We start from the raw sequence: 15535 nt of genomic DNA, 5'->3' as shown, positions 1-15535 counted from the left end.
CTTAATAGATACATAGGACCTATATCAATTATGTGCATAGAATTTAGGACCCCAACTTGGGTGACTGTTTGGATTCCTTAAATGAGAAACCACATATTTACCCAGTGGAATCTGAGGTACTTCTGGATGGGGTGTGGTTTTTTTAGGTTTGGGACGTGGACGACGGGGTCTCTTTGTTGTTGTTGGAGCTGAAGGAAGAAAAATTAGTATTAACATAGTGCTGATGGCTCCAGAAACTCTGAATAGGATGATAAAACGTAACTCTAAGCTTTCTAAAACTTGTCAGAATTTCTTTAAGTGGAGAAAACTGTTACTTTGGGTTGAAATTTTCTCCTTTAGTATATTAATAGGTTTCCATTTATAATTAAGGGTTCTCCAGAGATTAAAAATTACATTATAATTATGTTTAAGAAATAAATATGACAAACTCTCATTTTCTTGAAATGCCCTTAATCCAAAACTGATTACAAATCACTGCTAAACTATGATGGTGTGAGAGGAGTTCAAACCACCCTATATTCACTTATAACAATTTAAAATGATTAGGCTTGGACAATTTTTACACTTGGTAATTTACTAGAATATAGTTAAGGGTCATATAGATAATCACATTTGGACCTCAGCTCTCACCAACAGTACTATTTAAACAGAGATGCAATTTCAAGCTGGGATGTGGAGAAGACAGCTGTTCTGAATTAAGTCCATGCCCATTTCTGTTAGAAAGAAAGCTGTTTAGATTTTAAGATGAATACTGTAGTAGGATGACACATTTTGACGTCATCATCTATATAGCACCATAGATAAGTTTGACAATGAATATGAAAAAGCTCTTGCTGAAGGACATAAAGAATCATTACCTAAAGATGTCCCAGGAGTGACAGGTTCAATGTCTGTAGCAAGAAATGATCAGAAGTACTTTTTAAAAAGAAACGTTAAACACAGGAGAAAAGTTATCAAATTCTCTTGAAAATGAACTTTGTCAGAATCACAGAGAAAAATGTAATTCAGTGGTCAGAGAAGTAAATAAATACACCGGTACCAAGAAGATACCAGCCCTGTAAGGAAGTCACAGGTGTTGGCTAGGGCCTTCACCCTGAAGGGTCATAGAGGTAATTAGGAGGCAATTTAAACTGGCATCCCAGTATCACATCCTAGGAGGTTCCACAGGCACCAGGGGCCATATATTTACCTAGTGCGGTCGCAGGTGCCTCTGGGCTCGGCGTGGTTTCATGTTTGGGATGTTTGGGAGGTTTTGAAGGTTTGGGACGTTTTGAAGGTTTGGGACGTGGAGGACGTGTTCTTGGTCGTTTTGATGTTTTTGGAGCTGAGGAAAGGAAACTGGTTAATATCAAATAACTCCAGAAACTTAAAAAGGATTTATACATGGCTCTAGGTTTTCTAAAATTTTGCTAGATTTCTTTGAGTCTTGAGAAATTTTCCTCTTTATTTCAAAAAATTTCTTTGTCATCCATAGGCAAAAAAATACTTTTTGGGGGGCCTCCTAACATTTATTTTGAAAAAGTCTGTATAACATTTGAATAACCTGAAACCATTATTGTTATTGTTGGTGTCAGATTTTCAACGATGACCCTGACCAAGGGAAGTCAGAGCGCAGCATGTACTTTTCAGGTTAGAGAGGGACCCCAGCTCACCAACTTCTGGGGGACTTTACTTAAATAATACTTCAGTTAGGCATATATCCCATGAAACATGATTGGGAAAAGCACATTTCATTACTTAACATCCTTGGTAGACAACAAAGGTGCCCTGCATATTTTATAACAACTTTCTGTTGATGTACACAGAGTTATAAAAGATGTTTATGGGGCAGAATTGTATTTGAAATTCAGCCTTATCACCGAGCACTGGGCAGAATCACAGGCCCTGTAAAGTATTAATAAAGCTGGATAGAACGGGAGATAGATGCTTTGCATTAGCTGCAAACAGGCTTATATTCTAACCAAGTGACTCATTTTAGACATCTTCAGTACAAAGCGAGGGATCTAGTGGAATGACAAGAGAGGATGATGAGAAAAATCCTAGGAAAGAGAAAGGCCCCTGGCCAAGATAGTAATGGAATAGGCTAGACAATGAGCAGAAAATGCACTTGCTTCAAGACATAGAAGGTCATTACCTAATGTTGTCCAGGGAGCCTCAGTTCTCAGACTTTCAGGTTCAATGTCTGTGGCAGGAACTGACCAAAAGCAATACAATGAGGAATGGAGATTAAGAAACACAGGGGAAAATCACCTTGAAAATAAATCTTCTTAGCTCTGTAATGTTTAAAAAGCAGTTCTGAACTCTGGAAAAATAGTATTTGTTCTCCAATAACTGGCTGTACTCTGGTATCCATTTATCTCAATACCCTTTGCACTTTGCATCCTTATGAGGCCAATGAAAAGTTCTTTTTTTGTGTGTTTAATTATCTGATTCCAACTATACTGGAAACTTGCCCTCCCCCCCCCCCTCAAAATCAGATAATTCATTGTCTGATATGTATTTTAAATTACTCTGAAAATGTATTATGAAAATCTCTGTTTGTATCTGAAACCCTTTTACCATCATTCTTGATATATGTTTTGAGGAATATTGGTAGTGAGGAGAATTTTTAAAAATCTTAGTCAGTCTGTTTATCAGAGATCTGTGGCAGTTATACAAAAGATAAACTTTTGACTTTCTCCAGAATAAATGTGACACATTTTCTTACCATTTCTTATTTATTCATTTATTTCAAATGGATAATTAGGATATAATTATTCTAGTGAGAAGAAGAGATGATTAAGAAAAAATTCTGAAAAGCAATAATTCAATTTTTTGTCTGGATAAATAGGATGCCTAGAATTCTGTAATGATTAAATTATGCATAGAGATCAAGTTAAGATTTAGTACCTCTCTAGTTTTAAATTCTGTAATGATTAAATTATGCATAGGCATGAAATTAAGATTTGTTGACTCCCTAGTTTTAAATTAGTTTCTATTTTTCATTAAATTCAGAAGATTAAACGTAACATTAAAACATTTTTATCACTAAAAACCCTGTAAGCAATTATATGAAGATTGCTTTTTATTGACTGTCCAAGACGTATAGCACTGAGTTAGGTTAAGCCACATCTGAGAACATTTTCTGAACTAATGGAAAACATGGCAGACAGAAGAGAGGGAGAAAGCGAGAACAACAGGATGAAAACCATATTCAAAACTGACTGCCTTCAAACAAAAGAGGGGAATCCTTATTTTGTTTGGAATTCAGCACCATAAGCTTAATTTTTCAACAGAAAATTGACATTCATTCAAGTTGTGTTTGAATAGTATGGAATCAAGGAAGCAAGAGATTTTTCGAGAAAGAAATAATTATGGATTGTGTCAAGCCCCAACCAGCTTTTTCATTGATCCCCTCCCACATTTATAAATTATACACATAAAAACAGAAATCTCAAACATGTCCTGGTTTAAAGGATGGATGGAGAGAGCCCCTGTGACTCCTGACAGCGTCAAGGGCCGGAAGCAATCTGAGAGCCTCCGAAGGTGACCCAGGGAAGAGTAACATCAGGGGTTGTCAGCTGAGCAGCAGATGCCAGATGGCCTCCCAATGTTAAAAAGGTCCCTAACAACGTTGGAAATGAATGAAAAAGATGGTGAATAACCGTTTACATAAGAGAACACAGGTAACGACAGAGATGAGAGGAGCAAGCTCAGAGAAACACTGACAAGAAGGAAGACAGCCATCATTACCTATGGTTATGGAAGGAGCTCCAGCCTCCAATGTAACAGGCTCAAAGCCTGCAGCACAAAAAACAAACAGATAAAAATGATAAAAGCAGTAAGTCTAAACTTTTAGGTGATCACTGATGCTTAATTCAGAGGCTAGAGAACCTGATATAAATTCAAAAGTGATATAAATTGTCTTCTTGATAGGCTTCATGAGAGATGCTCTTAGTAAGTTAGAATTTTATACTCATGGGAATCTTAGGAGAAATTTTCAATTGCAAAACAGTTGAATTTCCAGAACTGTTATATAAACATCCCCTTATTTGGTAGGAAATCGCTTAGTAAATAGTTGCTGTTTAAAATGTCAATAAGGTATTTGAGAGGAGGCCAAGCTCTGATTATGTGCCCGCAAAGGAAGAATGCAGTGCCAGCCTCCCAAGTGCTGCCTGGCGGTGGCTGCTCACCGCGCTTTCAGAAATGGTCCCGATACAGAAAACCAGGCTCCCATTCGTTACACACCCAGACTCAGAAAACAACGCCTACAAACTCCTTAAGAAAACAGCAGCTGTCAGTATCAGTTGTAAAATGTACTAATTTCCCACACATTGATTTGTTCATTTAACACTTACAACATTAGTGTGACTACTTTGAGACAATAATGAACAAAGTCATGGTGCTTGGGTTTCTATGTTTTATGTGATATAACAAACTGTAAGCATTTTCAGCAACATTCCCAAAGAAAGAGCTTCTTAAACCAAAGCATTGGAACTTATGTTTACCGGATTTAGTTGATGGCATATCTGGTTTTGCTGTGGTTTGGGGTTTAGGAAGTAATTGCTTTGGTGGTTTTGAATCTGAAGGAAAAAAGGTGTCATAATTAGTGTCATAGCAGAGCTGTGAATGTCAAGATTAATGTTACTGACACAAAGTTTTCCTAGTTATAAATCAAGGCATTGAAAGTAGTGGCTAGCAGGCTGGATTTGAGGTACGTCTGGTCTATGTGTGGGTTAGGGTCTTTTGGATGGTTCTGATGCTAAAGAAAAAAGTATTAAAATTAGCATAATGGTCATGGCTGTAACTGTCAGAATTAAGGACATATAGGCTCGAGCAAATATACTAAATAATTTCAGTGATATACAGCAAAATTAACTACTAGGTTGTGGGAAGAATGGGAAATATGTCCAAAAGAAAAAAACTCCAGGAAATGCTCAACATGTGTCTTTGAGCAAAAATAACGAGAACTGTAATAAGACTTCTTTTCTACATAAGTAATTTCAAATGTGGTAAGTATAATAGCTCTATCTCTTAATTTATTTTTTTCAGTATAAAAATAATATGGTAGAAATTTGAAACTTGCTTAGTAGGGGACCTGGGAAATAATCTTTAACACTTGAAATTTTATACAATGTTACATGGCTACTAATTTCTGGAATTTTCTAAAGTAAAGTGGTGACAGATTTATTGTGAATGATGAGAACTTACAATGAAATAATTATCATCAACAGCATGAGTACTAAAAACAATAAAACCAGCTTAGGACATCTAATGTTCTCAAGTTACAGACCATCCTATTTTTACATTGGATCGTAGACCAAGGATAGTATTTGTCCTTCTAATTGTCAAAACATACTCAAAAAGTTTTTTTCAAAGAAACAAAAAAGCTGAAGAAGCCATTATTTCATGCAGCTTTTAAAAAGAAAGAATGTCAAACAAGTTGAATGAGTAAATCAATGAAATGATAATGAGGGCACTGAAATGAAATTTTGCCATTTGTCAAGTTCAGGATGCGCACAGAAGCCTCTGTCTGGGAGAATAGATGGTCTTTTCACCACAAGGACACATGGGATGGAAAGGCAGAGGGTTAGTGAAAAACCAGGAAGTTGTATCCAAGGCCACAGAGCTTCCTTAAACAAGCACACAGGATTCTTCTAGAAGTCTCCTATCATCGGGTTCTTCAGACCCAGATAGGAAACTGAGGGGACGCATGGAATGAAATTGTGGTGATCTGGCAGAAGTGCAGTCATGCCTGGTGGAGAGTAGGAAAAGCAAAAGTGACAACATGAGAGCAGTTGGAGGAGAGCAGAATTACCGACTGTGGGCACCCAGAGCTCCGGTTGTACCGTAGCAGGTTGCAGAGCTACAGAAGTGAAAAATCAAAAAGAATAATTATATCAAGAAGCAGCATCTTGAGGAAGTAAACATTACTCTTCCATCTTAACCTGTGTGCTCTTTTTGGGTGTGATTCTCCCTTTTATTTTCCCCTTTCCCTCCTCTTCTCCCACAGCTCATCTACCATGAATATGCATCCTCCGTAAGATGTTAGGGTGCCCTACTTTAATAATACACTTAGTGAGTCAGCTTACTATTGTGTGTACCTGTAAATATAAATGTGTATATTCATGTAACATGAATATGGATGGTTAGTACAGATACTTAAATATAAACATCAACTACGGTGGTTCCTAAAGTCCAGCAACGTAGGTAGTAGATAGCTACTATATTAGAAGCTATCATATTCCACTTTCTGTGTTAATTGAAACCCTCAACATCACATTTACCAGGTTTGGACTTGGGCACATCTGGACTACGTGTGGTTTTAGGGCGGGGGCGACGACCTGGTCGTTTGGTCTTTGGTGGAGCTGGAGAAAGAAAATTAGCTAGTTAATACAGGACAAACAATTTTACATATACCTTAGAAGCACATTTAAACTCTTTGATTTATTGTGGATATGTACCCTTCTGTTTTGTACCTTTCTATCATTAAATAATAAGTGAATCTTTAATTATATTGTTTTGGCCAGTTAAGTGAATCTTCAATTATATTTTTTTGGACAAAGATTTGTAAACAATCACTGTTCAAGAGATCCCTTGTTCATCCATTTTGAGATGGGAAAACCTAGAACTCTGTATAACTTAGAGTAAACAGTCTCATAAAAATTTTGAAAGTGCTTGTTCAATAGGAACATGAGAAAAGTTATGTTTAAAAAGCCACTAGGGATAACAATTAAAATTTCTTTGGCCTAAGATTCAAAAGAAAAAGTTTTGCACTTAGCATTAAAAAAATCTGCAAATCAGCAAGATGTATTTTGAATTCAGAAATTATTTCAGGAAGGTATATTTTAAAATTGAGATACAGTTTATAAAACTATAGATTAAAAGTGTTTCTCTGGGAGTAAGAATAGAAAACACACACAAAAATGAATATTAATGGATTAATCCATTAATATGAGCCTATTAATAAAGCCACCAGCAGTCCGAAAAAGAGGTCACTCAATAACTGCATTACCTAATGTTGTTGTTGAAGGTTTGGTTTCCAGTGTTCCAGGTTCTAAGGCTGCATGAAACATCATCAAAAAAGAATCAAGATCAAAGGAAAAATGATTAATATGAAATATTAATATGAAATAAATATGAAAAATGTTTAATTTTAATTACTAAGTTGAACAAATATAAATGATGAAAAATTTAGCCACATAAAAATTCCCTTTTTTATTTAAATTGATCCCTGTGCTTTTAGACAAAATGAACAAAAATATAGTCAGTGAGTTAAGTTTGGAAAGAGAACTGGAAAGAAAAAGGTACGATTCTTATTTGGAATATGTGAATGCAATAAAGTAACCAACAGTTCGTGTATGAAGGAAAATATGGGTAATTGGCTAAGATGGCACCAGAAGAACACAGTATTTTGCTCTCCTGAAGAAAAAGAAGCTATAACATTAGGGTTAGTGTTTATATTTCTCTCTTTTAATGAATTTCCTAGTGACATATCAGGATATTTAGATCTGGAAAGACCATAATGTCTTTCAAGAAAATCTGCAAATATTGGAGTTTCGAAAAGGAAGAAAAACACCTCCAAATGTGAAAGCAAAACTTGTCCTGGGAAAGCCATGGTCCTCACCAGGTTAAAAGCAGCTCAGGACACATTCCTCAAATATAAGGAAGGACAATAAAGCATGTAAAATAAAAATGAAAAGAATGTGTCAAATCAAAATCAGTATGGCTTTCATGCTACCTCAGAACCTCTACTTTGTTGAACACAGGCAGAGAGTTTATCTTCTGACAAAAATGGCTGAAAGAAAGAGCTAAAGGATGATGAAGAAATAACTTTTTTATTTTTTAAATCTCTTTTTTAAAGATATTTTTATTCATTTTTAGAGAGAAGGAAGGGAGAGAGAGAGAGAGAGAGAGAGAGAGAGAGAGAGAGAGAGAGAAACATTGATGTGAGGCTGCCTGTCCCCTTAGCAGGGATCAAGCCTACAATTCGGGCGGGTAATTGAACCAGCGATCTCTTTACCTCTTGGTTCATGGGATGATGCCCAACCAACAGAGCCACACCAGCCATGGCAAAATAAATTTTTAAAAAGCCAGAATTAAGGACAAAGTTGAAGATAGAGGTTGTAAAAAAGAGAGATAATTCTTTTTCACTAACTAACGAAAACTTCATTACCTATTGTTGACTGTGATGGTGTTGGAGTCAGAGGTTCTGGGGCTGCAATAAAAGCAAGTATTATCAAAGGCAATGCTGAAGAGCACCATCTAAGACAGAAACTAAATGTCCTTTAGTAGAAACAGTATTCTCTCATTGATGAGCAATCAGGTTCTCCTGGCTTAACAACCGAAAAGCTCAACACCCACATCCTCTCCGCAAACCACAATAAAAGTAAGAATTGAGATTTCTATATTTTTTTGGTAGATTTTGAGCTATTGCATTTACTACACAATATTCTGAAAACTGTTTCTAGTGCTTGAGGACATACTCCACTAAAGGGAGGCCAGGCAGCTCTGAAAGGTTGCATGGAGCTCTTGTCCACCAGCCATGTTGCTCCCATGCAGGGCAGTCAGGTTGGTCCAAGGAAGAAGGAACAGACTCATTAGACCTGTACCTGTGTCTGAATTCTGTTTCTTTTGGATGATTTTCAGCTTGGCTGGATCTGACATTATTTTATAAAAAAAAATCAAACTTATGGTCTAAAAAGAAACCAAAATGCTCATATGATGTTCTCCATGTTTATTAGCATTATTGCTGGTGAAAAAATTGATTCACTTATAAAATTTAGTCCATTTTGGTTAGTAAATCAGCAGAAGTCAAAAGGCAGGCTCAGATTTCATTGAAATGCTGAAAAAATTGAATAACAGTATCATTTAAATATTCTATCAGATAACAAATCCTCAATGTCATTCAAATTGGCAGAGAGAGAGAGAGAGAGAGAGAGAGAGAGAGAGAGGAGCCTCAACGTTTCAGATTCTACAGGAGAAAAGGAAAAAAAACAGTAAGCACCAATACATTAAATATAATAAATATTTTTAAAGGATCCACATCTGAAAATAGCAAGCAACAAAAATTCTTCTGAAACTTCGAGGTTGTAATTCATGTTTTAATTTCTACACAGGTACCTTCTAAAAGAGTGAAAATGTAAGTAAAATTTGCTGCTCACAGCATTTTTAAGACTTTACAAAGATTAAAGAACACTGTCTTTTAAATTTGTAAAGAAAAATCTGCATTTTTGAACTCTGGACAGGCGCAGACCACATAGGTATGTATTCCTATCAATTAAACTTCCAATTCACCTCCATATAAAAAAAGTCAGTGTTTATTAAAAACAAATACATGTTTTGATGAGTTCCTCTATTGACACTATCTAGGTGTTGTTGATAAAGATATAGAAATGTTCCATAAAAAAAAACTGAGTGGCATGCAAATAACTACACCACTCACATCAACACAACACAAAGAAATACACAACTTGCTCATGGATTTGTGGCTAGCAAAGAGAACAATGTACAACTCCATCCACCACACCTGTAATTAATTGGAGCACTCTCCCATTTTTTAGTGCTAAAAGTTGAAGAGTGGAATGTCAAAGATTAACTGTGAAAGAAACAATTCTTATTGGATGAGGTAGACAAGAAGAGACAGAGTAGATGGCTGGGATTTTCAAGAAAGCACTGGATTCTGCTTATGAAACAAGCCAAAACCAATGGTGGTTTTTACTTGTTAGTTTAACCACCAGGGAAAACCAAAGGAAAAGCAGCCTGCATGGAAAGTGAAATGGAAAAAAAGAGAGTGAGGAGAGGGCTGGGGAAGGCAATGAATCACTCAAATCAAACAGCTTTTGGTGGTTTATTTGCTCTCCTGAACCTTGGCTAGAAACAGAAATTTTCAGCAGAGCTATAACGGTGGCCTGCCCTAAAGTAAAAATAAATAAATTCTTTTAAAAAGCTAAAACACAAGCAACAGTTTTCAGACATTCAGTCATTACTCTGTGTTGTGTGTTGCCTCAATGTCAACTTGAGTTGGCATACATTTTGGTGCGGATTCTGAAGTGGCTTTTCTTGCTGTTAGGGGGAAAATGTGGCTATTCTTAAGTGATTAGGAGGTAGAAATGAAAGGAACATAAACTCATTAAGCTTCCAAATAATTTTCTACACTTTAAAAGGAAATGTCAAATTAAGAAGTCTCTGCTCAAATACCTTAGAATAATAAGAACACACCCTCCAATTCTTATTTGTATTAATGTACTGCCTGTCAGAAAACTTTTTAGAAACCACTGAAGTTAATAATGTAAATTATCTTGTGTAAATTACAATTAACATTTGGAGGCATTTTTTATGTTTTCAAATTTTAATTTGTAATAACAGAAATAATTAGATTGGAGAAATATTCATTTAAATTTGATGACCCAAACATACAGTAACGTTTCTCATACAGTCTGCTTGGTAATAGTCTTCTATGCAAATCTAACATAAATGTAATAGTTACTATCGTAATCTAAAGTCCTCCAAGCATATTTAAAAATAAATGTAGATGAAACCCTTCTCGCATATAGCTGTCTGTGTTTTTTTATTTTAAACTTGTAGAGCTCTTGAGTATCATGAGCTATGCCTCTTTCTGCAAATAGCCTCCCTGAGTAAGAATTCATCATTCTATGTCCTGACTTGGAGACCTCACCCATGGTCATATTCCCTTAACCCCTAATTTTCTTCAGTCTGAGACCTACACTGCCTCTTTAAAGGGGATCATTAGAATTCTTTTCCTGAGCAGTTACTTTTTCTTCCTTATGAATTTCATTGCAAAAAAAAATAAAGCTTGCTCACTAAAGCAGAAAATCACTTGCTTTAATAACTATGCTTTGTAAACATAAATTAATGAAAAATCCATTGAACATTACAGTGAGAAATATATTCTTCCCAGAGCTAAGGATTTAAAATTTAGATGAAAATGATGAGTAGTGACAGAGATCCATACATATCAATCATGTAAGTCAACATGTAAACTATTGTATATATTCTGGATAGAAAGTGATGAAGATTTGGTCCTTTAATATGTCCCACAGTCCTTATGCAGGGAATTATCTTTGTCTTAAATTTTACAGAATAACCCCTCCCTGTAAAAGAGCAAAACACCCTTTTCTTCAGCAAAACACCCTTAATATCTCCTGAAAAGTAAACAGAAGTCAGTGTTCAGAAATCAGCCCCAGGAGAGAAAGAAGTCATGGAGTATCAGGGAGACACACACTTTTTAGCCTGAAAACTAAGAAGCTTCACAGAAGGCAGAGTTCTTAGGGGATGGAAACACTCTTCCTTTCCAGCTGAAAGGCGATTGTTCAGTGTCATAAGAGTTCCAGTCAACGTTGGTACTGAAAACTATTTCATAGTCCTAGACAAGGGAGTCCTCAATCATGTACATCATTCTATGTCTGTGTTTTCTCTGTGAAGGTCATGAACATAATGCTCCTCCCCATAGCTCAGAGCAGCGCTGTGATAACATCAGAGGGGCTGGTTATAATGAGAGCATGTCATTGCATTTTTGCATTTTTCATGGCAAAATGTGTCAAACACCAAAATACAAGTCAGAAGTTCTTGCTCCAAAGAGTGGCATAAAACAACTTTTCAATCCTACTCTTGGAATATTAAAAAAAAAATCAGGGTAATTACCAGGTTTGACGTGTGTCACTTCTGGGCTCAGAGGGATTTTAGGTTTCAAAGAAATAAATTGTGTTTTACTGGGAGCTGGAAAAATAAAGAAACAAAAAGAATCAACAAACAAATCCATTTTTAGACATTTTAGTGTCTAAAACTACAAAGAAAAACCTATACTTTAAGTGGAATGAGCCCATCATCTTGGGAGATTTTGGAAATAGTCCATTAAAAGAGTATTTCAAGAGCAGCATTTAATGGAAATACAGTGATAAATTTTCATCTGGTTTGAAAAAACATTTATAGAGTATATTTGACCTAAAGAAATAGCATTGCTACTAAGTAGTCATAATAACTACACAAAGACAGTGTGATTTTAATCCATGCTTTAAAAAAAATCAGTGTAATCATTTTGTGCTCCTATTTCATATTCCTCAGTTACATCTAAGTCTTTAAGCACCAGAAGAAGATATATTTTAAAATTAATATTTACTGATAGATATGCTATGATCTGCAGCATAATAAAGAAATTCTACTAATACCATAATAGTCATTTTTCCAAATGCAGTCTAAAGTTGAAATTAAGGGCTTTATGAAAAACAACAACAACAACTGTGTGTAAGACCCAACTTCAGATACAGTGATTGGATAGAAGATGAGAAAGAAGCAGTGGTTTTATAGCTTTCCAAGGCATAGGGTGATGTACAAGGTTGCATTCAGATCCAATTACTATAGGGCCAGCTATCCAAAACCATGAAAGCCATAGTCGATGTGCTACATGAGATACTCGGTACTGCTGCAACGAGCCCATTAGAATACTGACTGAGACATTACATGAAAGCTGGGGCCCTGGATTTCCCATGGTGACAAGAAGTAACACACCCACTAAGGACATATCATTACCCAGTGTGGTCCATGTAGGTTCAGGGCTCACAGAAAGTTTAGAAGTAGTTGTTCCAGGACTTTTGGTTCTTTCTGGTGATGGAAAGGAAAAGAGATATTATGATATCCTAGAGACAATAAAAAGACGTCCTCCAAAGAGGAACTGAATGACGTGTTAAAAGCCTGCCACAGTTAGTAGTCAGTGTTTATAAAGTATGCAGTGAGTAAACGTTTTGGAAAAGAATTTTCAAACTCAAAATGATATAGACTATAATAAAACCACTGTACTTATAGTACAAAGGACTAAGCAAAACCCAGTTGTTGAGTATGATTCTGAGTGTGTTATTTGACAATGAGGAAAATCACCTCCAGGCTGATAAGCTGCCTCCACCACCCAAACTCTGTGCCTGAAGATAATGCTGTTCCCCACTGCTTTTTCCTTTGCCCAAATCCTACACAGATTTTGAGGCTTGCATCCTCAACTCTTACTTTCTTTTTCTGACCTTCTACATGAGTATTAGTCTCACAAGTAGATTATATGATCTTATGTTGTTCTCTCATTGTTTATGATATATTATCTTCATAAGATCATAAGCCATTGGAAAACTGGGGTCATGTCCTTTCCATCTCAGCCATTGCCCTGGGGAAAAACTGAAAGCATAGTAGGCACCCAAAACCACGAACTATCACCTTATAAATACTTGAATAGAGATGGCATACCAAGAAAAAGAATTATACTATATATCTCACTCTACCATGTGATAGCAAGTCTTGTGTCTAGGTTTATACCAAAATTCACATGCAAGAACATCACTTACATAATTTTTAATAAAAGTTTACCAGAAATTATTGACTCTTGTTATTCATTATCATTAATTATTCATCTTCAGTTACCTTCAAATTTTGTAAAGAAACTTTAACCTGTAGAGTCATGTCACTTATTTTTATGGCAAGGAGATGGATATTATCGTTTTGGAATTAAATATCCTGAAAGGTTAAAGAGACATTTGTTTACCAGGCTTGGTTCTTGGTGGTTTGGGCCTGAGGCGTCGTTTAGGTGTAGTTTGCAGGGGAGCTGAAAGAAGATTTAAAATAGCTTTCAGAAATGATTTTCCTCAGGGTGGATCAGGTTTAAGTGTAAACTTGTAAACTTCTTGAGTGCAAGAACTGCTTTATGTTTCTTTGTATCCCTAGAATGCCCAGCACTGTGCCTTATTCACAGCAGGTGCTCAATAAAAGTGCTGATTGGGCCAAAGGAATTAATTTTCTATGTGAGAACTCTTCAATTAAATGTACTACAAAGTGAGCACCTTTGAAGAATTTGAGAACAGATGGTGCAATTTAAGAACTCAAAAGATGATTTACCAAACAGCTGGGGAGAAACACAAATAAACTATTTGGGTTTTAGAGAATAGGAAGTCCAGGACTTCTTTAATTCTGTAGCATTTTACTAACCTCACCAGGAATTAATGAACTTCATTATTCCTATAATTTTCTATTTTAAAATGAGGTTGTGTTACCTGTCTTTTGCCCATTTTTCTTCACCATGCTCAGGACTGCAGAGTTCTCTTGGGGCTCTTTATACTTGGACTACTTTGAGAAAAAGTCTCTGATCTCATGGTATCTGAGTGCGTTAATTAGGAGGGAATATATTTAAAATAATTATCATCTATAATCCTGCTGCTATTTTCTGGTTGGAGAATTTGAAAGTATAGCCAAAAAATAATAATTCTTTACAATATCTACTAGTACACAATGTCATGGTAGGGAATGAAGAGAAGTGTTTACCACTGAAAATATTCTGAAAGGAGCAACATGACTGATTTTTTTGAATTGATCTGTTCTTTCAAAGTAAACAACTATACAAATGTCATTAGTTACCAGGTGTTGTAGGTTGCATTTCAGGACTGGTAATGATTTCCAGTTTTTGAGGAATAAATGGCGTTTCACTTGGAGCTGAAAATACAAACACCCCATCCCACCAAATAGTTCCAGTTAAAATGAGGTATTTTAGGAGTTTTCACATGCTTTCAGCTGGTGTTACAAAGCACATGCTACAAGGACATGATTAAGGATGAAAATGCAGGTAGTCTTCAAAGCTGATGAATGAAATAATAATGTAAAGTCAGGGAAAGGTTGGAGTGATAATTGTTCAGTAGCTGACTCCAGGCAGACTCAATGCAGGAAAGAGAGGTGATACAGGCCACAAACACATGAGATGGGTGATATGGACGATGAAAGTATCCATGCAGTTTTCAAAACTTTTCATTCCTTTAGGGATGGAAAAATATAATCTATTACAGTACAAAGAAAAAAAGAGACCAAAATGAAACATGAGATGCCTGCATTATAGGGGGAAAAAAGTATATATATTCAGAAATAGGAAAGAAATAAATGATTAGATGTGATGGAAAGAAATGGTCATTTGGAAGGAAGGCATTCACATGGATTTTTCTTTTGATGGAAAACAAAGCACGATTTTTCTGTTAAAAACATTACCCAGTGTTGCCCTTGGCTGTTCAAGAGTTCTAGAAGTTTTAGGTGGGACAGAATCCAGAAATGGATCCGTTGTTGCTGTTGGAATAAATGTCAACATTTATAAAAGCAGTAGAAGGCCCAAGGAATAAAATACAAATTCATGAGTAATAAATTTTGCCCCATATAGGAAAAAAATATCAAGAACACTTGAGAATTTAGGCCAATCACATGATCTCACTCATTTATGGAATATAATGAACAACATAAACTGATGAATAAAAACAGATCCAGAGACAGAGAAGCATTGATCAGACCATCAAACCTCAGAGGGAAGGTAGGGGAGGGGAGGGGTAAGGGGGAGAGATCAACCAAAGAACTTATATGCAAGCATATAGGCCTAACCAATGGACACAGACAACAGGGGCGGGGGTGGTTAGGGCATGAGTGGGAGGGATGGTGGGTAATGTGGGGATAAGGACACATATGTAATAACTTAATCAATAAAGAAATTTTATTTTATTTTATTTTTATTTTTATTTTTTTTATATAT

At 35.8% G+C, this 15535-nt stretch overlaps 1 protein-coding gene across 9 annotated transcripts in view; it reads right to left on the bottom strand.

The window, feature by feature from the left end:
• The window catches only part of ABI3BP (ABI family, member 3 (NESH) binding protein), a 259187-nt gene that overhangs the window by 104022 nt on the left and 139630 nt on the right, over positions 1-15535 (bottom strand). For 7 of the 9 annotated variants that reach the window (XM_014528309.1, XM_005880197.2, XM_014528308.1 and 4 more), the window contains 15 exons: positions 15007-15081; positions 14389-14463; positions 13523-13582; positions 12529-12600; positions 11644-11718; positions 8156-8197; positions 6995-7042; positions 6267-6347; positions 5798-5845; positions 4488-4562; positions 3733-3780; positions 2135-2194; positions 1190-1324; positions 858-890; positions 102-188 (listed from right to left, as the gene is read on the bottom strand). The exons of the other annotated variants lie outside the window; for them this stretch is intronic. In XM_014528309.1, coding sequence (XP_014383795.1) covers positions 102-188; positions 858-890; positions 1190-1324; positions 2135-2194; positions 3733-3780; positions 4488-4562; positions 5798-5845; positions 6267-6347; positions 6995-7042; positions 8156-8197; positions 11644-11718; positions 12529-12600; positions 13523-13582; positions 14389-14463; positions 15007-15081 — 1014 coding nt within the window. The remainder of the gene's footprint in view (positions 1-101; positions 189-857; positions 891-1189; positions 1325-2134; positions 2195-3732; positions 3781-4487; positions 4563-5797; positions 5846-6266; positions 6348-6994; positions 7043-8155; positions 8198-11643; positions 11719-12528; positions 12601-13522; positions 13583-14388; positions 14464-15006; positions 15082-15535) is intronic. 9 annotated transcript variants of the gene reach the window in all.

This window comes from Myotis brandtii, unplaced genomic scaffold (genome assembly GCF_000412655.1).
Source record: "Myotis brandtii unplaced genomic scaffold, ASM41265v1 scaffold63, whole genome shotgun sequence".
Classification (NCBI taxonomy): Eukaryota; Metazoa; Chordata; class Mammalia; order Chiroptera; family Vespertilionidae; genus Myotis; species Myotis brandtii.
The sequence above is the reverse complement of the archived record's forward strand: the minus strand, read 5'-3'. Positions and strand labels throughout refer to the sequence as shown.